At 50.0% G+C, this 23,742-nt stretch overlaps 1 protein-coding gene across 2 annotated transcripts in view; it reads left to right on the plus strand.

Annotated features, from left to right (window-relative positions):
- Positions 1-23,742, plus strand: part of ptprr (protein tyrosine phosphatase receptor type R) — a 281,259-nt gene that overhangs the window by 178,717 nt on the left and 78,800 nt on the right. For both annotated transcript variants that reach the window (XM_038780900.1, XM_038780901.1), the window contains 2 exons: positions 18,088-18,274; positions 19,657-19,741. In XM_038780900.1, the coding sequence (XP_038636828.1) occupies positions 18,088-18,274; positions 19,657-19,741 (272 nt within the window). The remainder of the gene's footprint in view (positions 1-18,087; positions 18,275-19,656; positions 19,742-23,742) is intronic.

Here is a 23,742-nt window from a genome sequence, read left to right on the forward strand (position 1 = left end):
GCAGCTTATCTATGTCCCTCTGTAACCTGCAACATCCTTCCGCACTGTCTACAACTCCACCGACTTTAGTGTCGTCTGCAAATTTACTCACCCATCCTTCTGCGCCCTCCTCTAGGTCATTTATAAAAATGACAAACAGCAACGGCCCCAGAACAGATCCTTGTGGTACGCCACTCGTAACTGAACTCCATTCTGAACATTTCCCATCAACTACCACTCTCTGTCTTCTTTCAACTAAGAATTTCAACTTAGAATCATAGAATCCCTACAGTGCTGAAAGATGCCATTCAGCCCATTAATTCTGCACCGACACTCTGAAAGTGCACACTCCCATCTCCCACTCTTCCGCCGATCCCCGAAACCCAACCAATCCTGCACATCCCTGGACACTAAGGAGCAATTTTTAGCGAGGCTAATCCACCTAACCCGCATGTCTTTGGACTGTGGGAGGAAACCCACGCAGACACAGGGAGAACGTGCAAACTCCACACAGACAATCACCCAAGGCTGGAATTGAACCCGGGTCCCTGGCGCTGGGAGGCAGCAGTGCAAACCAATTTTCAGGTTGTCACTTGGTTGTGAAATGGTGACATTGATGCCAGTCAAAATATTGATTGCACTTAATAGTGACACAAGTATCTTTTAACCACTTAAGGCTGGTGCTTTATTCGTAATACATCACCCCACACATGTGCATAGTAATCTCCATGCCTGCCCCCACACTTGAGCTCACAGCTGCTAACATTGCTCTTCATCACAATTTAATAAGTATCATTAATATGGGCGGTCACAAACGATTGTTACTATGTGACAGCGCCAAAAGTGAACTTTCCCTCCTTGTCCTTCGCCATTGCCAATCTGCAGCCTTTGACAGTCTAATGAACTCCAATTGGCTTTATTGGTTGGCCAATTGGAGTATGAGCACCCTCAATGATAGCTCATTGAGGGGGCCCATATAACCACCTGTAGGCTTTGTGAGCAGTCTTAAGTTGACTGGACTGCTAGCAGCACTGTTTGTAGCTGCTCCTGTAATATTGTTCTTGTAAATAAATATTACTGTGGTGACGGAACTCCTGAATCCCATGGATTACTACAGTGGCGACAAGGTAAACTATGAATTTTGCGGAGACCAGCTGCCGCACTCAGAGGGTAAGCCTTGCCATTTTAAAAATGCCGTTTTATGGGAGGTTAGAGGCATTCGACCCGGCTATTGAGGACTGGTCTCAGTATGTGGAGAGAATGTGTTACTTCTTCCGGGCAAACGATATACTGACGGACGAAAGGAGACGGCTTATCCTGCTGTCGGCGTGTGGACCCTCCGCTTTCGCCATTATACGCAGTCTGACTTATCCCGATGCGCCGGACATGAAAACTTTCCAAGAAGTAACAAAATTGATGAAAGAGCACTACGACCCAAAACCACCCCTCATTTTGTGTAGGTACAGATTCTACACAGCAAAGCGGGAAGACAGGGAGTCAGTCACAAATTTCTTGACCCGCCTGAGAAGGCTGGCAGAAAAATGTGAGTTCGGCCCGACGCTAAATGAAATGCTTCGGGACCGGTTAGTGTGTGGTATAAACGACCTCACAATACAGAAATGTTTGTTGGCAGAAACGGAGCTAGACTGCAGGCAGGCGTTACAGCTCGCACTGTCCCTAGAAAAGGCAGCAAGTGGGGCGCAGGAACTAAAGGGCACGCCAATGAAGGTAGATACCTGTGAGAGGGACTACCACAACGGGTCCTGCTACCAGATAACCGCTCTCAGGAAAACCCTGAGGAATAGAGGGAAAAAGGAAAACCCCAGAACTGGCCCCAAGTCTGCCAGGACTAACTGGAGACAGAGGGAAGTACCGGCTGAGGCTCCCCCAACAGAGAAGGACCGTTTCTGGCACCAGACAGAGTGGGGTAACAACGACAGAAACCCTAGAAGGAGGTGGCAAAAGAGGAATAGCAGGTGGGGACGCAGGGAAGTACACAACCTAGACACCCCATCCTCCTCCGAAGGGGAAAAATTATATAATATTACAACGAAGAAAGCAGAACCCATTAGGATTACCCCACGGGTGAACGGGCGGCCGACAATAATGGAAATAGACACGGGTGCGGCCGTATCAGTAATGGGAGTGGCAGCATTTAGAAAAATCAAAGATGGACTCCAGCCACTAACCCTAACAAAAACATCGACGAAACTTAAAACCTACACGGGGGAACCCCTGGAAGTTCTAGGCACGACTCATGTACCGCTTATGCATGGTCCACGGTAGAACCCGCAAAACACAGCCAATTAAATGGACCATTGACTCCTAAGGAATGGGGAAGAACGGCCAATAGCCTATGCTTCGAGGACCTTGGCGATGGCTGAGAGGAAGTACGCCCAAATCGAGAAGGAAGGACTGGCGGTGATATTCGCAGTAAAAAAATTTCACCAGTATCTGTACGGGCGGAAATTCACCATAGTGACGGACCATAAGCCGTTATTAGGGTAATTAAAAGAAGACAAGTCAATACCCCCGATTGCATCAGCTAGAATCCAACGCTGGGCGTTGCTACTGGCGGCATATAGATACATTCTGGAGCCCAGACCGGGAACGCGAGTAGCACATGCAGATGGTTTGAGCAGACTTCCCTTCCCGGACACTCCGCCGCAAATACCAAAAGTAGAGGAGACAGTAATGATGCTAAATTTTTTGGACACCCTACCAGTAGACGCACAACATATTCGGTTGTGGACGCAAAAAGACCCAGTTTTAGCCAAGATGAAGCATTTACTGCTAACAGGGGAACTGGAAAGGCCAGTGGAGCCCCAGATGCACCCATACTGGAGCAGAAGGGACCAAATAACCGTAGAAGACGGTATCCTATTATGGGGAGCCCGAGTAATCGTCCCAGCTCAGGGCCGTCAGGCAATCTTAACTGAGTTACATCACGGACACCCAAGGGTGTCTAAAATAAAGATGCTAGCTCGAAGCTACGTTTGGTGGCCAGGTTTGGACACAGACATAGCAGCCTTGGTACGTCGGTGCCAGGAGTGCCAACAGGGGCAAAGAGTGCTACCAGCGGCGCCATTGCACCCGTGGGAATGGCCAGACAGACCATGGACCCGCCTGCATATGGACCACGCCGGCCCTTTCATGGGCTCAATGTTTTTGGTGATAGTGGACGCCCACTCCAAATGGTTGGACGTCCACCGGGTAAACACGGCAAGCACAGCATCGACAATTGAAAAGCTCAGGGCCTCGTTTGCAACACATGGACTTCCGGAGGTATTGGTGTCGGATAACGGAACGGCATTCACAAGTGGGGAATTTGGAAAATTCCTGAAGGAAAACGGAGTCCGTCACATCAAAACGGCCCCTTACCATCCAGTGACCAACGGCCTGGCAGAGAGAGCGGTCCAGACACTTTTTTTTTATAAATGTTTTTTATTCAGTTTTCATGTTTGATATTGAACAAATTACAAATTGTTAGAGAGAGAGAAAAAAAAAGAACACGCAAAAAATAACATATATATATACAGGTAAGCATCTTTGCAATAATAACTGTGGCCTCCCCCCTTTAGCCGGCATAAATATTTTACATTCCCCAATATGGCCAAGGCACATGTTTATTGGCATTTATTTAGTTTGGTTTTGGGCCTTAGCTAGCCACCAAACCCCCGTAACGAACCCGTAGCCCCCCCCCCCCCCCCCCCCCCTCCCCGGCTACCTTCCCCCGACTATTCTTCCTCTTGTACGTTGGCCACAAACAGGTCCGGAACAGTTGCATGAATGGCTCCCACGTTCTGTGGAAGCCGTCGTCCGACCCTCGGATGGCGAATTTGATTTTCTCCATTTGGAGAGATTCCGAGAGGTCGGACAGCCAGTCTGCAGCTCTGGGCGGTGCTGCTGACCGCCAGCCAAACAGGATTCTACGGCGGGCGATCAGGGAGGCAAAGGCAAGGGCGTCCGCCCTCCCCAGGAATAGATCTGGCTGGTCTGAAACCCCGAAGACCGCCACTATCGGGCATGGCTCCACCCTCACCCCCACCACTTTGGACATAGCCTCGAAGAAGGCTGTCCAGTACTCCACAAGTCTGGGGCAAGACCAGGACATGTGGGCGTGGTTGGCCGGGCCTCTTTGGCACCGTTCACATCTGTCCTCCACCTCCGGGAAGAAACTACTCATACGGTTTCTCGTTAAGTGGGCTCTATGTACCACTTTTAGTTGCGTCAGGCTGAGCCTTGCACACGTGGAGGTGGAGTTGACCCTATGCAGTGCTTCGCTCCAGAGTCCCCACCCTATCTCCATCCCCAAGTCGTCCTCCCATTTCCTTCTTGTTGCGTCCAGTACGGTGTCGTCCCTTTCTACCAGTCGGTCATACATGTCGCTACAGTTCCCTTTCTCTAGGATACTTGCGTCCAGTAGTGTCTGTCGTGGCGGTTGTGGGTACGTCCTTGTCTCCTTTCGTAGGAAGTTTTTGAGCTGCAGGTACCGCAGCTCGTTCCCCCCAGCTAGCCGAAATTTCTCTGTCAGTTCGTCCAGTGTTGCGATCCTGTCACCCGTGTATAGGTCCCTGACTGTCAGTGTCCCCCCGTCCTGCCTCCACCTTTTGAAGGTGGCGTCAGTCAGTGCTGGTTTGAACCTATGGTTGTTGCAGATGGGAGCCTTGTCCGACATTTTGTTCAGGCCAAATTCCTGCCGCAGTTGGTTCCAGGATTGGAGGGTGGCTGTCACCACTGGGCTGCTGGAGTGTTTTTTGGGTGGCGATGGGAGTGTTGCCGTGGCGAGAGCCCGGAGGGAGGTCCCCATGCAGGAGGCCTCCTCCGCACGCACCCACTCGGCTTCTGGCTCCTGGATCCATCCCCTTACTTGCGGTCCAGACACTTAAAGCGGGACTGAAGAAGCAGCCGGCAGCGTCAATAGACACAAAGCTCTCCCGCTGGCTGTTTGATTACAGGACCACACCGCATTCCACAACGGGCATACCGCCAGCTGAACTCTTAATGGGAAGGCGGCAGCGAGCGAGGCTGAGTCTCCTTTTCCCAAATTTAACGGGGAAAGTGGAAAAACAACAGGAGGCCCAACGCAGGGCGCATGATAATAGTCGGCAGCAGAGACATTTCCAGGTGGGGGCACCGGTTTGGGTCAAGAATTATGGGAATGGACCAACGTGGGTCAAAGGCACGGTAGAGTCCCAAACAGGGCCCAAATCCTATGAGTTTACAATTGGTTTATTGGTTGGCCAATTGGAGTATGAGCTCCCTCAATGATAGCTCATTGAGGGGGCCCATATAATCACCTGTGTAGGCTTTGTGAGCAGTCTTAAATTGACTGGACTGCTAGCAGCACTGTTTGTAGCTGCTCCTGTAATATCGTTATTGTAAATAAATATTGGTGTGGTGACGGAACCCTGCCTCCCGTGGATTACTACAGACAGGGTTGACCACACCATACTCCTCCAGGACACTGTTGTCCAGCCGGGTGGGATTGTTCTTACCTGGTTCCATTCCTATCCATTGAATTGCAGCCAGCGAATCACTTGCAATGTTTTCTCATCCTGCTCCTGTCCTGTTACCTCTGGCGTCTCCCAAGGAGCTATCCTTGCACCCCCTCTGATTTCTCACCTACACGGTGCACCTCGGCAACATCACCTGGAAGCACAGTACTGGTTCTCACATGTAAGCTGATGAATGGAGGTGTGGGGGGGGGGTTAGAGTGGAGGTGTGTGGGGGTAGAGTGGAGGCGTGTGGGGGTAGAGTGGAGGCGTGTGGGGATAGAGTTGAGGCATGTGGGGGTAGAGTGGAGGCATGTGGGGGTAGAGTGGAGGCGTGTGGGGGTAGAGTGGTGGCGTGTGGGGGTAGAGTGGAGATGTGTGGGGGTAGAGTGGAGGTGTGCGGGGGTAGAGTGGAGGTGTGGGGGTAGAGTGGAAGCGTGTGGGGGTAGAGTGGAAGCGTGTGGGGGTAGAGTGGAAGCGTGTGCGGGTAGAGCGGAAGCGTGTGCGGGTAGAGCGGAAGCGTGTGGGGGTAGAGTGGAGGCCTGCGAGAGTAGAGTGGAGGCCTGCGGAGATAGAGTGGAGGCGTGTGGGGGTAGAGTGGAGGCGTGTGGGGGTAGAGTGGAGGCCTGCGGAGATAGAGGCGTGTGGGGGAAGAGTGGAAACGCGTGGGGGTAGAGTGGAAGTGTGTGGGGGGTAGAATGGAGATGTGGGGGCAGAGTGGAGGTGTGTGGGGGTAGAGTGGAGGTGTGTGGGGGCAGAGTGGAGGTGTGGGGGCAGAGTGGAAGCGTGTGGGGGCAGAGTGGAGGTGTGGGGGGCAGAGTGGAAGCGTGTGGGGGCAGAGTGGAGGCCTGCGTGGATAGTGGAGGTGTGTGGGGGTAGAGTGGAAGTGTGTGGGGGTAGAGTGGAGATGTGCGGGGGTAGAGTGGAGGCGTGTGGGGGTAGAGTGGAAGCGTGTGGGGGTAGAATGGAGATGTGGGGGTAGAGTGGAGGTGTGTGGGGGTAGAGTGGAGGTGTGGGGGGTAGAGTGGAAGTGTGTGGGGGTAGAGTGGTGTGGGGGTAGAGTGGTGGTGTGGGGGTAGAGTGGAGATGTGCGGGGGTAGAGTGGAGGCGTGTGGGGGTAGAGTGGAAGCGTGTGGGGGTAGAATGGAGATGTGGGGGTAGAGTGGAGGTGTGTGGGGGTAGAGTGGAGGTGTGGGGGGTAGAGTGGAAGTGTGTGGGGGTAGAGTGGTGTGGGGGTAGAGTGGTGGTGTGGGGGTAGAGTGGAGGTGTGTGGGGGTAGAGTGGAGGTGTGTGGGGGTTGAGTGGAAGTGTGTGGGGGTAGAGTGGTGTGGGGGTAGAGTGGTGGTGTGGGGGTAGAGTGGAGGTGTGTGGGGGTAGAGTGGAGGTGTGTGGGGCTAGAGTGGAGGTGTGTGGGGGTAGAGTGGAAGTGTGGGGGCAGAGTGGAAGCGTGTGGGGGCAGAGTGGAGGCCTGCGTGGATAGTGGAAGCGTGTGGGGGTAGAGTGGAGGTGTGTGGGGGTAGAGTGGAGGTGTGTGGGGGCAGAGTGGAGGCGTGTGGGGGCAGAGTGGAGGCGTGTGGGGGTAGAGTGGAAGCGTGTGGGGGTAGAATGGAGATGTGGGGGTAGAGTGGAGGTGTGTGGGGGCAGAGTGGAAGCATGTGGGGGGTAGAGTGGAGGCCTGCGAGGGTAGAGTGGAGGCCTGCGGAGATAGAGGCGTGTGGGGGAAGAGTGGAAACGTGTGGGGGTAGAATGGAGGTGTGGGGGGGTTGAGTGGAGGTGTGTGGGGGTTGAGTGGAGGTGTGTGGGGGTAGAGTGCTGGTGTGGGGGTAGAATGGAGATGTGCGGGGGTAGAGTGGAGGTGTGTGGGGGTAGAGTGGTGGCGTGTGGGGGTAGAGTGGAGATGTGTGGGGGTAGAGTGGAGGTGTGCGGGGGTAGAGTGGAGGTGTGGGGGTAGAGTGGAAGCGTGTGGGGGTAGAGTGGAAGCGTGTGGGGGTAGAGTGGAAGCGTGTGCGGGTAGAGCGGAAGCGTGTGCGGGTAGAGCGGAAGCGTGTGGGGGTAGAGTGGAGGCGTGTGGGGGTAGAGTGGAGGCGTGTGGGGGTAGAGTGGAGGCCTGCGGAGATAGAGGCGTGTGGGGGAAGAGTGGAAACGCGTGGGGGTAGAGTGGAAGTGTGTGGGGGTAGAATGGAGATGTGGGGGTAGAGTGGAGGTGTGTGGGGGTAGAGTGGAGGTGTGTGGGGGCAGAGTGGAGGTGTGGGGGCAGAGTGGAAGCGTGTGGGGGCAGAGTGGAGGCCTGCGTGGATAGTGGAGGTGTGTGGGGGTAGAGTGGAAGTGTGTGGGGGTAGAGTGGTGGTGTGGGGGTAGAGTGGAGATGTGCGGGGGTAGAGTGGAGGCGTGTGGGGGTAGAGTGGAAGCGTGTGGGGGTAGAATGGAGATGTGGGGTAGAGTGGAGGTGTGTGGGGGTAGAGTGGAGGTGTGGGGGGTAGAGTGGAAGTGTGTGGGGGTAGAGTGGTGTGGGGGTAGAGTGGTGGTGTGGGGGTAGAGTGGAGGTGTGTGGGGGTAGAGTGGAGGTGTGTGGGGGTTGAGTGGAAGTGTGTGGGGGTAGAGTGGTGTGGGGGTAGAGTGGTGGTGTGGGGGTAGAGTGGAGGTGTGTGGGGGTAGAGTGGAGGTGTGTGGGGCTAGAGTGGAGGTGTGTGGGGGTAGAGTGGAAGTGTGGGGGCAGAGTGGAAGCGTGTGGGGGCAGAGTGGAGGCCTGCGTGGATAGTGGAAGCGTGTGGGGGTAGAGTGGAGATGTGTGGGGGTAGAGTGGAGATGTGGGGGTAGAGTGGAGGTGTGTGGGGGTAGAGTGGAGGTGTGTGGGGGTAGAGTGGAGGTGTGTGGGGGCAGAGTGGAGGTGTGTGGGGGCAGAGTGGAGGCGTGTGGGGGTAGAGTGGAAGCGTGTGGGGGTAGAATGGAGATGTGGGGGCAGAGTGGAGGTGTGTGGGGGCAGAGTGGAAGCATGTGGGGGTAGAGTGGAGGCCTGCGAGGGTAGAGTGGAGGCCTGCGGAGATAGAGGCGTGTGGGGGAAGAGTGGAAACGTGTGGGGGTAGAGTGGAAGTGTGTGGGGGTAGAATGGAGGTGTGGGGGGGTTGAGTGGAGGTGTGTGGGGGTTGAGTGGAGGTGTGTGGGGGTAGAGTGGAGGCCTGCGGAGATAGAGGCGTGTGGGGGAAGAGTGGAAACGTGTGGGGGTAGAGTGGAAGTGTGTGGGGGTAGAATGGAGGTGTGGGGGGGTTGAGTGGAGGTGTGTGGGGGTTGAGTGGAGGTGTGTGGGGGTAGAGTGCTGGTGTGGGGGTAGAATGGAGATGTGCGGGGGTAGAGTGGAGGTGTGTGGGGGTAGAATGGAGGTGTGGGGGGGTTGAGTGGAGGTGTGTGGGGGTTGAGTGGAGGTGTGTGGGGGTAGAGTGGTGGTGTGGGGGTAGAATGGAGATGTGCGGGGGTAGAGTGGAGGTGTGTGGGGGTAGAGTGGAGGTGTGTGTGGGTAGAGTGGAGGTGTGTGGGGCTAGAGTGGAGGTGTGTGGGGGTAGAGTGGAAGTGTGGGGGCAGAGTGGAAGCGTGTGGGGGCAGAGTGGAGGCCTGAGTGGATAGTGGAAGCGTGTGGGGGTAGAGTGGAGATGTGGGGGTAGAGTGGAGGTGTGGGGGTAGAGTGGAAGTGTGGGGGGTTAGAGTGGAGGTGTGGGGGTAGAGTGGAGGTGTGGGGGGTAGAGTGGCGGTGTGTGGGGGTAGAGTGGAGGTGTGTGGGGGTAGAGTGGAGGTGTGTGGGGACAGAGTGGAGGTGTGTAGGGGTAGAGGGGTGGTGTGGGGGTAGAATGGAGATGTGCGGGGGTAGAGTGGAGGTGTGTGGGGGTAGAGTGGAAGTGGGGGGGTTGAGTGGAGGTGTGTGGAGGTAGAGTGGAGGTGTGGGGGTAGAGTGGCGGTGTGGGGGTAGAGTGGAGGTGTGTGGAGGTAGAGTGGAGGTGTGGGAGTAGAGTGGCGGTGTGGGGGGTAGAGTGGAGGTGTGGGGGGTAGAGTGGAGGTGTGGGGGGTAGAGTGGAGGCCTGAGTGGATAGTGGAGGTGTGTGGGGGTAGAATGGAGATGTGCGGGGGTTGAGTGGAGGTGTGTGGGGGTTGAGTGGAAGTGTGTGGGGGTAGAGTGGTGTGGGGGTAGAGTGGTGGTGTGGGGGTAGAGTGGAGATGTGCGGGGGTAGAGTGGAGGTGTGTGGGGGTAGAGTGGAAGTGTGGGGGTAGAGTGGAAGCGTGTGGGGGCAGAGTGGTGTGGGGGTAGAGTGGTGGTGTGGGGGTAGAGTGGAGATGTGCGGGGGTAGAGTGGAGGTGTGTGGGGGTAGAGTGGAGGTGTGTGGGGGTAGAGTGGAAGTGTGGGGGTAGAGTGGAAGCGTGTGGGGGCAGAGTGGAGGCGTGTGGGGGTAGAGTGGAAGTGTGGGGGTAGAGTGGAAGCGTGTGGGGGCAGAGTGGAGGCCTGAGTGGATAGTGGAGGTGTGTGGGGGTTGAGTGGAGGTGTGTGGGGGTTGAGTGGAAGTGTGTGGGGGTAGAGTGGTGTGGGGGTAGAGTGGTGGTGTGGGGGTAGAGTGGAGATGTGCGGGGGTAGAGTGGAGGTGTGTGGGGGTAGAGTGGAAGTGTGGGGGCAGAGTGGAGGCCTGCGTGGATAGTGGAAGCGTGTGTGGGTAGAATGGAGATGTGCGGGGGTAGAGTGGAGGTGTGTGGGGGTAGAGTGGTGGTGTGGGGGTAGAGTGGAGGTGTGTGGGGGCAGAGTGGAGGTGTGTGGGGTTAGAGTGGAAGTGTGTGGGGGTAGAGTGGAGGTGTGCGGGGGTAGAGTGGAGGTGTGTGGGGTTAGAGTGGAAGCATGTGGGGGTAGAGTGGAGGCCTGCGGAGATAGAGGCGTGTGGGGGAAGAGTGGAAACGTGTGGGGGTAGAGTGAAAGCGTGTGGGGGTAGAATGGAGGTGTGGGGGGGTTGAGTGGAGGTGTGTGGGGGTTGAGTGGAGGTGTGTGGGGGTAGAGTGGAGGCCTGCGGAGATAGAGGCGTGTGGGGGAAGAGTGGAAACGTGTGGGGGTAGAGTGGAAGTGTGTGGGGGTAGAATGGAGGTGTGGGGGGGTTGAGTGGAGGTGTGTGGGGGTTGAGTGGAGGTGTGTGGGGGTAGAGTGGTGGTGTGGGGGTAGAATGGAGATGTGGGGGTAGAGTGGAGGTGTGTGGGGGTAGAGTGGAGGTGTGTGGGGCTAGAGTGGAGGTGTGTGGGGGTAGAGTGGAAGTGTGGGGGCAGAGTGGAAGCGTGTGGGGGTAGAGTGGAGGCCTGAGTGGATAGTGGAAGCGTGTGGGGGTAGAGTGGAGATGTGGGGGTAGAGTGGAGGTGTGCGGGGGTAGAGTGGAGGTGTGTGGGGGTAGAGTGGAAGTGTGTGGGGTTAGAGTGGAGGTGTGGGGGGTAGAGTGGAGGTGTGGGGGTAGAGTGGCGGTGTGTGGGGGTAGAGTGGAGGTGTGTGGGGGTAGAGTGGAGATGTGTGGGGGTAGAGTGGAGGTGTGTGGGGACAGAGTGGAGGTGTGTAGGGGTAGAGGGGTGGTGTGGGGGTAGAATGGAGATGTGCGGGGGTAGAGTGGAGGTGTGTGGGGGTAGAGTGGAAGTGTGGGGGGGTTGAGTGGAGGTGTGGGGGTAGAGTGGTGGTGTGGGGACAGAGTGGAGGTGTGTGGAGGTAGAGTGGAGGTGTGGGGGTAGAGTGGCGGTGTGGGGGTAGAGTGGAGGTGTGTGGAGGTAGAGTGGCGGTGTGGGGGTAGAGTGGCAGTGTGGGGGTAGAGTGGCAGTGTGTGGGGGTAGAGTGGCAGTGTGTGGGGGTAGAGTGGTGGTGTGGGGACAGAGTGGAGGTGTGTGGAGGTAGAGTGGAGGTGTGTGGGGGTAGAGTGGAAGTGTGGGGGGGTTGAGTGGAGGTGTGGGGGTAGAGTGGTGGTGTGGGGGTAGAGTGGAGGTGTGGGGTAGAGTGGCGGCGTGGGGGTAGAGTGGAGGTGTGTGGGGGTAGAGTGGAGGTGTGTGGGGGTAGAGTGGAAGTGTGGGGGGGTTGAGTGGAGGTGTGGGGGTAGAGTGGTGGTGTGGGGACAGAGAGGAGGTGTGTGGAGGTAGAGTGGAGGTGTGGGGGTAGAGTGGCGGTGTGGGGGTAGAATGGAGATGTGCGGGGATGGAGAAGAGGCCTCCCTGGCTGGAGTGGGTAACAGTGGTTGGTAGCAGCCCAAGTAGGTTTCAGTGTTGAGAGAGCAGTATCAATGGGTCACTCTTTTTACTCATTTGGCTGCACGGTTCCCAGACGTTTTGCAAAAAATTGGAGATGTGAGAGTTTGATTTCTTTATCTAGATTGAACTTACTGCCAAATGCTGATAAATCTATGTTAAATTGGTACAACATATAAAACTTCTCAACTCTCTGACAACATGCTCCAGCCCAAATAGTATTCCATTAATTGCGGGATAAAGAATTGCAGGAAAGAAACAAATGAGCCTCATTTTTCTTTTTCCATAGCTCAGTGTGCTTTCAGTGTTTGGAAGAAATGCTGTTGCCTGAGATCTTCTGGGAATGGTGTGTTTGTTTTTCCAGTGGCAGAAATTCACCTCTTTGAGATGAAACCAAACCCTTCATTCCGCCCCAGAGATGATCTTCCTTCTAATTAATGTCTTCCTTCCATCTGTACACTTGCCACTTCATTCAGCTCAGCACATCAAGGCAGAATGGCAGTGGAGCAGTAGGATGGGGATTTGATGTACAAAAGAGGAAACAACTCCCTAATACGAATGCACGGGGTTAGAGTGCAATGATTCTCAACAGGCAAACGTCCAGCTCAGTCAAATCCCAACCCAACAACTGAACTGAAGGCCGAGGACCAGGCCTGTGGGCGTTCCACGTTTGCAGAGCTCTGAACAAACATTGTAGAGAGTATTTAAAGAAATGACAGCGCTTGAATAAACAGTGTCAAGCCAACACCTGATGAGAGAGATACGTTTACACCATAATGAGAAATGGCATAATTTTAGTAAAAGAAAAAAAAACTGGGTTGTGACCCATTCCATGATTTATGGCCTTGGGCAGTCAGGTGGTCCAGAGTGATGGACAGGCGGAGCTTCCTTTTTGAAGAAAATGGTCCATTAATCATATTTTTAAAAGACCACTCCTTTTTACGCTGATTGCATGAATCTAACATTTCGGACACAGTTAGTGGGCTCAATTCATCTAAGTGGGAACAAAGTCCCGTAGCGAACATGTTTAGCCGCATGTTTCCAGGCGCTGACAGCTTTACAGCGGTACTCAGGTAGTACAAGGGGCCTCAGCAGGGAATGCACAGTCAAGGCCGCACATCGCACATAACCTTGTTTTGTACACTGGGGGGGGGGGCTCCCAAAGTGATCCCGCCACCCCCCCCCACCCTCCCCCCTCCCCCCTCCCAGCCTGAATGCACTATGGAAAGGTCCCAGTCTGCCAGGGTATCCACGTGGCACCAGCAGTGCCACTGCACCACCCTGCCCAAAGTGGGGGGGGGGGGGGTTCTCCCAGCTTTTATTGCACCAAGCTGTTTTTCAGGCATAGCGTGGCAATTGGATCACGGGTATCATGAATTTATAGCTTTGTCTTACTTTTCAATATGCCGCCCATTTCAGCTTTGATAATGTGAAAAATGAAAATCGCTTATTGTCACGAGTAGGCTTCAATGAAGTTACTGTGAAAAGCCCCTAGTCGCCACATTCCGGCGCCTGTCCGGGGGAGGCTGGTACGGGAATCGAAACGTGCTGCTGGCCTGCTTGGTCTGCTTTAAAAGCCAGCGATTTAGCTCAGTGAGCTAAACCAGCCCCTATAATATTGGGCAACTTTAAAGTAAGGCACACAATTTCCACCACAAAATGCCTAATACCCTTCTGTAGATTTCGCAAGGACCTCAATGTAGCAACAAAATTAATAAAAATCTTTCAGTGTCGTTGTAGACTTGATGGGCTGAATGGCCTCCTTCTCCACTGTAGGGATTCTATAACTAGAGAATATTGCACCTAAAAACATAAGATACTGTCCACAATTAGGTAATTAGGTGTAAAGTGAACGTATTTTTAAATATATTTATTTATCCAACAGGTATTAACTTCAAGTTATCAGCAACTTTCCTTACTATGTAGTTAAGCTGCACATAAATCCCTCTTCAAACCGCTAAGAAACTGGCTAATAAAAGCAGTCAGTTCAGCTCTGGGTAATGAGAAACCCTGTCCCTTTAAGAAACCAAATAATTTTAAGGGGTTTTAAAACATTGTAGTTATGTGCTGTACTGATTTTACTTTTGATCGATTATAAAATGTCACCAATTTTAAATTGTCACCCATTGTTTTAGAATGTAAACCCATCTTGTAGCTTCACACATTTGAAGCCTTTGTCATCACTGAAGGTGGGGGCTCTCACTATTGTGGATGGATAACGTGTCTTTGAAAGCCCTTTCTGACAGACTTGTGATCAGCTTGCAACCAACCTGTTAGAGAAAGACTGGCAATTCGTGGACAGTCTTTTGGTGTTGCAGTGTGCACACCTAGGAAATGGGTTCACATTACCCTAATTCACCTCATGTAATGCCAGAAGTTTGGGATGGAATCAAACATAGGTCCAAGGCAAATTGGGATAGCTCACTGTGACACCCAGTCCACACCCACGCTGACACTTGATATAAGGGCAGCACGGTAGCATTGTGGATAGCACAATTGCTTCACAGCTCCAGGGTCCCAGGTTCGATTCCAGCTTGGGTCACTGTCTGTGCGGAGTCTGCACATCCTCCCCGTGTGTGCGTGGGTTTCCTCCGGGCGCTCCGGTTTCCTCCCACAGTCCAAAGATGTGCAGGTTACGTGGATTGGCCATGATAAATTGCCCATAGTTTCCAAAATTGCCCTTAGTGTTGGATGGGGTTACTGGGTTATGGGGATAGGGTGGAGGTGTTGACCTTGGGTAGGGTGCTCTTTCCAGGAGCCGGTGCAGACTCGATGGGCCGAATGGCCTCCTTCTGCACTGTAAATTCTATGATAAGGCTAAAAATTGAGTTAGGTGTAGGTGTTGAAAATAAAAGGGGGTACTCCTGCAGAACATACTAACTGATTCAAACCATAAAACTGTGATGTGGTTTTAATGAGATAGTTCTTCTTGGAAGCAAGCACTTGAATTTGGCCATATGACTTTGGCAGTCTGACAGTTCGACAATTAAGAACTTAACCAGCCATACCAAATCTCAGTCTAAAACCTCGATGTTCAGTCCTGCTGCACATCAGTGGTGATTAATAGTTGGACAGTGGAAACAGCAAGTATACATCACAAGGGACTTCACACAGGACCAAAGAACTATGGATGCTAAGTCAATGAAAGAGAGATTATAAGTAGTGACTAATAGTTTGATGGACATGTTGGTTTGAAGGAGGGCTTAAAGAAGAAAATGGAAATAATGAGTTGTTTGGGAAGGAAATTCCAGAAAATAGCATCCAGTTAGCTGATAGCATGGGTGCCAAAGGCAGGTTGAAGGGAAGTTGAAGAAACTCAGGAGGCTGGAGTCGGAAGAACAGTTTGGAGGAAGGGATTTACAGGACAGAAGAGTTGAGGACATGGGATCATTTCATTTTAAGGGGAAGAATTTATATTTGAGACTTTGGGGGACCAGGAGCAAATATAGGTTCACAAGGATGGGCATGGTGATTGGGCGTAATTTAGGATATGATGAGGGCATCAGAGATTCTAGGAGACAGTTTCCTGATATCATATTCCCGACTTCGGAAATTTATGTCAATTCACTAGGATTTCTGGTCTTCAGTAGTCTTGTGCAGGCTGGAGTTAGGGCCTCTGCAGCACCAGAGGTCAGCAGCAAAGGAACTCCACCTCCATTTACTAGAACATTGGCCTAGTTCTAGGCATTCATCTATCAACTGTACCAGCAAAGCAATTCAAGCAGGTGGCCAACCATCTGTTTTGTCAGATGGCCTTGTTATGAATGCTTGGCTGAGCTCCACCACTCAGTGATGAATTCAGGCGCTGGGGAACGTCTACATAGATGTGATGGGGAAGGCAAGTTTTATTTCAATGGCAGTTTTATAAGTTTGGAATAAGATAATCTTTGAAGTGGATTTTTAATGCCTGTTTGTGTATGTGGACAAGATTAAAATAAATCTAATGGATTAAAGCTTTTTTCAATGGAGTATGAATGTCTCTGTTTGATTGACCATTTTATGAGTTTGAAAGATGGGTAATTTTTTTCAAAGGAAATTTTGAATGGATGATTGTTTTATTTATTTAATGAGTGCCTCAAATACTTGCCAGTGTTATTATGTGGCTCATTAGTCCTGTACCTAGTGGAGATTGGAATAATGCTTCAAAGTTTAAGCAGATGTCAGGACATTAAATTAATGTGAACGTCAAATTACAGGGTCCCCTATATACATTATTATCTAATTCTCCATACTGTTGAATGTATAAGGGCACTCCATCTACTGGATAAAGTACTCTAATGCATCCAAAGCTAAACATAGTGCCAGTCAGTTTAATGGGGCAGGGTTCTCCGACCCCCCGCTGGGTCAGAGAATCGCCGGGGGCCGGCGTCAATCCCACCCCCGCCGTGTCCCGAAGTCTCCGGCACCAGAGATTTGGCGGGGGCGGGAATCACGTCCCGCCGGTCGGCGGGTCCCCCCGGCGATTCTCTGGCCTGCAATGGGCCGAAGTCCCGCCGCTGTCATGCCTCTCCCGCCGGCGTGGATCAAACCACTTACCTTACCGGTGGGAGCAGGCGGCGCGGGCGGACTCCGGGGTCCTGGGGGGGCGCGGGGCGATCTGGCCCCGGGTGGTGCCCCCATGGTTGCCTGGCTCGCGATCAGGGCCCACCGATCGGCCGGCGGGCCTGTGCCATGGAGGCACTCTTTTCCTTCCGTTTTCCCCATGGCTGATGCTCCAGTGCATGCGCAGACTTCCGCCGGCCGGCGAAGTTCCTTCTGCCCCGGCTGGCGTGGCACCAAAGGCCTTCCACGCCAGCCGGCGGAGCGTCAACCACTCCGGCGCGGGCTTAGCCCCTCGATGTTAGGGCTTGGCCTTTGGGGCGGCCTGACGCCGGAGTGGTTCACGCCACTCCATCAGGCCGGGACTCCCCGCCCCGCCGGGTAAGGGGAGAATCCCGGCCATGGTCTCGTACCTTTTAGGGACAGAGTGAGAAGAGAAGTCACACTGGAGATGCTCTTTCTATATTTCAGTAGATAAGACGAATACTTAGCGATGGCAGGGGTAATACACTATTACAGAGGTTACCATTTATAACTTTAGTTTGAATTTCTTACTGCTGTGACTTAATGGAAACTGGGTTGGAAAGATTCAAAAAGGAAGCTACAGGAATGAGTGGCATGGATTTGAAAGCTGTAAAATACTTAAGGACTTTGTAGAGGAAAGGAACATTGAAGATGGAGCTAAAGGTCTATGAACCTAAAATTGAAATGACATTTTCAAGGAGGAGGCAGAAATCCCCAAATCATTGGGTGAAAATTTCAATGTAGTGTATAATCTAAACATAATTTGTTTTAATCACTGGCAATCAATGTGGTATGATACTGCTCCAGTGACGAGTAAACTATATTGGACTCATCAAAGCCCATTGTGTATCTCTAGTACAGCAACTCCACCATTCCAATGTTTACCAATTAATGTAAAAAATATCAATGTAGAATTTCAATTTCCATGTACTGTTTTATTAAAGTAACAAAATTGATACCAGCTTTATATTCAAATGCAACCTCAAAAAATTTAGTTGCGCATTATTCTTAGCTGAAAAAACTGATGTGAAGTCTTGAGACTACAGGTAAAGTTACAAAAAAGATTTTTCAGCGTAGGTACCCTAATGCTTTGCAATAATTTGCTTTTTTGGACTGCACTCAAATGATGTATAATATACACTTTTAAATTGATTTATCCTGACAGAGTTCTTGCAGCCTTGAGGAACCCACCTGCCTCCATGACAATAGCAGCCTAAGAAGAAACCTTATTTGGACCAGGCATTTAAATAACAAAATCAACATCACTTTACATAAGTGTTGGGTTGTGACCTGCCAAATATTCAGATCCGGGGAAAATTGTGGGCAGTGGGAGTCAAGTATAAAATTGCTGCCCCTCCATGCCTTTCATTTGGTCCTCCCTGTTGCAGCGGCGGGGTGATGGGGGATCGCTAAGCACAGGAAGAAAAAAATTTAGTCCCCGGTGTCACACAAGGACAAAGTGGTCAAGGGAGAGGTGTACGTGGAAGTCAATCTCATGTCTGGGGATGATGCATGTAGATGAGGAAGAGAAGGGAGCTGAGGATCGATCCTTGCTGAGTTCTGGAATGAATTATGAGAAGATACATACATTTCATTCACTTTCAGCAAAGGTTTATTGCACTAAGAGTGGGCTGGATTTTCCTCTATCTTCTGAAAATAGGTGGGTTTTGAGAAGGAGCTTCAAGTCACATGCTGGCAGACCCCTCACAGACTATGTCTCTTCTTTGTCCACTTCTTTGTGGAGAAGCCCAATGGCTCAAGGAAAGAAATGGGGTCTAATGAACATTTTCAAATACTCTTTCTTAATTTACAGGAGAGGCTCAAATGTGTCGCTTACGTTGGATATGAGTACCATGGGAAATGTTGAATCATTCAGTATTGCTCCCACACCTCGTGAAAAAATATTTCTGGAGTATCTACGATCTGCGAGCCGAGTGCTTACTCGATTGCAACTGAAAGAATATGTAGCATGTGCCCAATCCCTTCAAGCTGAATTCATGGTATGATACCCTATGCAGTGTGTTTTGTACGTCAGTTTAATCTTACAAGTTGTAATAGGTATAAAAATATTGCCTACTGTCAATGGGATAAAGCAGGAACCAATTTGCTTCATTGGTTGCAGCATGGGGTTAATTAAACCTGTGGCAGTTTTCCTGCTTTCCAGGCCCCAGACCCCTGTCATATCAAGATATGTAATTTACATGAATGATACACACAGAAATATAGGTTAAAACGATTCCGTGATCTATATAATCGAACATTCGAGCTATTAAGCAGTGAATGGTTACGGTGCTAAGATGCAATTTGAACTAGAAAGGACAAAGCAATGGATTCCATTTTTTTTACATTTTTCACTTGAAGCTTAGTATTCCAGACAATCTAATGCTATTTTAAAAATATGATTTTATTATTTATGTTCAATAAATGCAGTTGAGCTCTTCTTACCTGAATCTTACATTCAATGTCTATCCACGCGGAATGAATTGTGGATATTGAAGAATAAAAGGTAGGCTCTGGCATATATAAATACATTTTGTGGAAAACATCTAATCCCCAAATATTGTTGATGGCCTGTCATAAGCATTCCTTGATTACAGGACGGGTAGGGTTAATGAAGTACTTTAGCGATTCCAAGCAGCTTTATTAACCCCAGTGTGCTGGTATACACACATTGTGACAAAGTTCCTCTAAACCATCCACTGCTTATTGGCACGTATGTTCGATTATATAGATCACGGAATATTTTTAACCTTTATTTTTGCGTGTGTCATCCATGCAAATCGAATGTCCTGATAGGATTGGGGTCTGGACAAAGAAATCAGGAAAACTGCCAACAGCTTAATGATATAATTAACCTCATGATATTAATAATAAAGAATAATGGCTTATTGTCACAAGTAGGCTTCAATTAAGTTACTGTGAAAAGCCCCTAGTCGCCACATTCCGGTGCCTGTTCGGGAGGCCGGTACGGGAATTGAACTGCTGGCATTGTTCTGCATTACAAGCCAGCTGTTTAGCCCACTGTGCTGAACCAGCCCCTCATGATGCAACCAATGAAGCAACCTGCACATAAAATCACACAATATCTGGTGTATTTCCCAGTAGGTTATATATTGCTTACATTCTTTAAGAGCATCAGAGTACAGTTTCACTTGGCATTCCTCTACTGGAGGACCAGATTAATGTGTGGCATTTGGGAGAGGCGAAGTAGATTTTGAGTGTGGATTTCGCCTTGCTGTAATTGATACTCTGGGTATATCTTAAACATGTATTGTGGACTTCTTTACCTGACAACAGCTGTTTGTTATTGCTCTGCAGTATGCAGTGTTCCTGTGCATTGGAATTTCTGATGCTTGTGTTTTTTATTTCCTTCAAATAACAGGAAATTCCCATGAATTTTGTGAATCCCAAAGAGCTCAATATCCCCTGTCATGGAGCTAAGAATAGATATAAAACTATTTTGCCAAGTAAGTTCACCTGTTACACAATTCGTCTTTCACCATTAAATATTTGCCTTGAATATCCTTTGATGCAAAACAAAAGTTTATTTTCTTGATTGTTCAAGCTGCAGTGGCCAAGCCTGTGAGACTAGTGAAATGTGTAACACATTCTTATATTTATGTACATTACATACTTCTGTTTAAAATTGGAGTCTTCAGCATGTTTAAAGTGCCAGTGGAAAGACTTCATTACTGCCTTCTGTGCCAGTTTACAACTTGCTTCACATACCAGGCAGTCAGGGACAGTGGAGTACTGAGCTTTTAAATGATAGGGACAGCATTACAATGATTCCAAATGATAATACTTTACATAATAGGACCTATGTGTAACAATGAACTACATCCACAAAATTTCCATGTCACACTATAACATCAGGGGCGGAATTCTCCGAGCGATCCGCGCGGGGACGGAGAATGGGCGTTAACGCCGAAAACTGGCGCAATGTCGCTCCCTCGATTCTTCGATCAGCGGAGAATCGCCGCGAATCGCATGCACGCGGTCTACGTGGCGCGTGTAGGGGGCCATTGACAAAAGCCCCTCCACCGCAATTCACCGGAGAAAACTGGCCGAGTTCCTGATGGCGTGGTTCTAACCATGTTTTGCATGTCGTGAACAGTCGGCGGCGGCTGCGGACTCAGTCATTGGCCGCCCTGGTGGGGGGGGGCGGGGGGGAGCCTTCACTAGGGGAGGCCTCAGGGACAGCCAGGCTAATGATCGGAGGCCAACGATCTGCGGGCGTGCGCGATCTCAGGGGGAGGGGCCTATATTTTCAGGCACGCTGCACGGCGCGAGTCAGCCATGTCGCGCGGAGCGGCCTGCCAAAGGCCGGCGCCGCCGTGCGCATGCGCGGACTCCCGACTGGAAGAGCAGGGTCCCGTATCAGCAACAGAGCTGCGTGAGTACTCCCGTGCCCTGAAAGGGCCAGAGTGAAACATTCGCGTTTTGACGTTGGAGTGGGGACATAGCCCCATTATTGGAGAATTCCACCCCTTAATTATAAGGAGAGAATATATTATGGCAAAATTACTTATTTTTAAAATAAGTCTCAAAACATTTTAGGCTCCACAGTCTTGATTTGATCTTCTTCGGGTACAAGAGACAAGAACACAAGCAGAATGAAACACTAAGACACCTTGCTACTTTTGTGGATAATATTTTGCGTTTCACATGACACTGTCCAGTTCATGAGAAAGTTGGGATGTATATTGCGCAGTTCAGTTACAGCTTGGTGATGCCAACAGCCCATACAGGATCACCTAACACAGCACTGACCAGATCAAACCGTGGTCTTCCTGATATGTACGGCCCAGATATTTATAGGGATAGCGCACTGATGTTGGGGCCACAAAGTTATACATTGTTACGTCAGTGAGGTATGCTAGTTGAATTACCCCGATCACTTTTATAGATCAGAATTTGGAAACTGTAAATGTGAGGTAACACAAGAACAACTAGACTGCCAAGCAAATTGTCTCTCTGGGATAATTGTGATTTCACTAAAAGTAAAAAGATGTGAAATGACCTGATGATTTTTCTATCACACTTTTAGCTCTATTGCAAAAGGTTCTTACCAAATCCACTTTAGATGCAATTTTTGTTTGGATCGAAAGAATGCTATCGTGAGAAGAATCAAAAATGTTGGCCAGAACCTTCTGGCAGGATCCTCCAGTGCTGCCAACACTGAGACTGCTGTCAACAGGAAACCCCATTAACAATGGCAGGACCAGAAGACCCTGCCACCCACCAATGGTGGGACACCTCTGCAAATCATCCCGCTCATTAACTCTGATGATTAGTGGGAATCCTGATAGTATTTGTGTACATTGCATTTACAAAGTGTTTACAGAAACAGGCCATTCAACCCAACTAGTCCATGCTGGTGTTTATGCTTCACAGGGGCTGTTTAGCACAGGGCTAAGTCGCTGGCTTTGAAAGCAGACCAAGGCAGGCCAGCAGCACGGTTCGATTCCCGTATCAGCCTCCCCGAGCAGGCGCCGGAATGTGGCGACTAGGGGCTTTTCACAGTAACTTCATTTGAAGCCTACTTGTGACAATAAGCGATTTTCATTTTTTTTTCATGTGTCTCCACTCACCTTCTTCATCTAACCTTATCAATATAATCTATTTCTTTGCACCCCTTTTATGTCTGGCTTCACTTTAAATGCATCTTTGGTATTCACCTTATCGACCGGCACGCTCCTTGTGGTAGTCTATATTCTTTATTTGAAAATATTTTTAATGGGATTTGATATTTCATAGCAAATTTTATACACAAGTAACAGAGCCATTGGCAAAACATAAAAACAAAGGACATAGCAATAACAACTTCATAAAGATCTGTACAGCCAGTTGTCGCTTTTTATGTGACCAAGTTTCCCATGCCTGCATTTTCTGATTTATATTTGTATTTACAATCCATACCAGACCTCTGAACTTTATACATATTTACGTTCATTTTGATGGTAGGGGGGTGGATCCTGTGACTTATCCAAGGAGGTTAGGATGGTCCACCTCTCCGATTTTTCCCTGTGTGGGAGGAGTCCATGCCCCCTCCGGCTAACAGCCTTTCTCTCCATCTCTCATCGGAAGTAAGCGAGCTTCATTTCATCCCGGTGGTAACTGAGACTCCTTGGGAGGCTGGTTGACTCCGTTTGTTGGATGGTCGGTGCAGATCAGATTGGTGCCAACAACAAGGGATTTGATTCCAATACCAGTTGGGGCTGGACCTGGCTTCCTTTCCCCACCCATGGTGGAGGCCTTGGCACTGTGGGTCAGTCTTGCCTACGGGTAGAAAGAAGAAGTTTCTATTTCATTTATAACCTCCAAAAATTAAAGAACATAACACAAGGAGAAAGCATTTTGTATTTATCAACTCATAAGATTTGTCCCAAGTCAGTGTCTATTTCAAAATGTATTCATGGATTGTGAGCATCCTGTATTGTCCATCACTAAATTGCCCTTGAGAACGTGATGGTGAGCTGTCTTCTTGAATTTAACTCATGGTTTATTGGACCATTTCAAAGGGCAGTTAAGAGTCAACCACATTACCAAATTTGCTTCCCCAAAAGACATTAGTACACCAGACATTTTAATGACAATCTCTTCATTTCATGGTGAACATAAATGATATGAGCTTTTATTTAAACTGCATATTTATTTAATTAAGCTTTAATTCCCCAGCTGCCATAGTGGGATTTGAACTCATGTCTCAGGTTTATTAATCTAGGATTCTGGATTACTCATCCAGTGAAATAATTATGCCATCATACTCCTGTGAGTATCTCTTTATAACAGTTCATTAAAATACATTCACCTTGTAGGGCTCCTTTTTAGATCCCTGTGCATCCTCCAAGGTTAGAAGTGGAATCATTTCACTGTCAGGCATGAGAGAATCTCCTTGTAGTGTAACTGGTACCCAGGTTTGATATTCATCTATTTGATATATTTTTGGATTAATCTTACTACATTCAGCCTCTGCTGAGATTTCAATGCAGTGAAAAGGATATGGGTTTGTGACAACCAGAAGCATTGTTGAGAAATAGACTCACATCATTGGCAGCTGAGGAGATAGATCCCCCTGGAATGGAACTGTTTGCATCTCGGCACACGCACCGAGCTCCCACCGACTGCACCCAACCATGGAGCACTTTCAAGTTACCTTTATTGAATTGTGGGGAAGATTAATGCCTGGAACAGAATTTTTAAGTTGTCTCCTCATAGCCTGCGACTCAGCCAAAAGTGTCACTTGAATTTATAAACGCAATTTAACCTTTAAAAAGAAATAAATTCCATCTTTTAAAATATATACAAGGTTGTAATCAAACTAAATGTAACAAGGAATGGGGTGGGGCATGAAGGGTGGTGGTGGGGGGGGGGGGGTGTTGCATGAAGGGTGGGGTTGGGGAGGGGGTGCGTGAAGGGCGGGGGGGTGGTGGCACTTGTCACATCAAAGCAGACAAAGTAATAA

The sequence above is a fragment of the Scyliorhinus canicula genome, chromosome 20, assembly GCF_902713615.1.
Source record: "Scyliorhinus canicula chromosome 20, sScyCan1.1, whole genome shotgun sequence".
Taxonomy (NCBI): domain Eukaryota; kingdom Metazoa; phylum Chordata; class Chondrichthyes; order Carcharhiniformes; family Scyliorhinidae; genus Scyliorhinus; species Scyliorhinus canicula.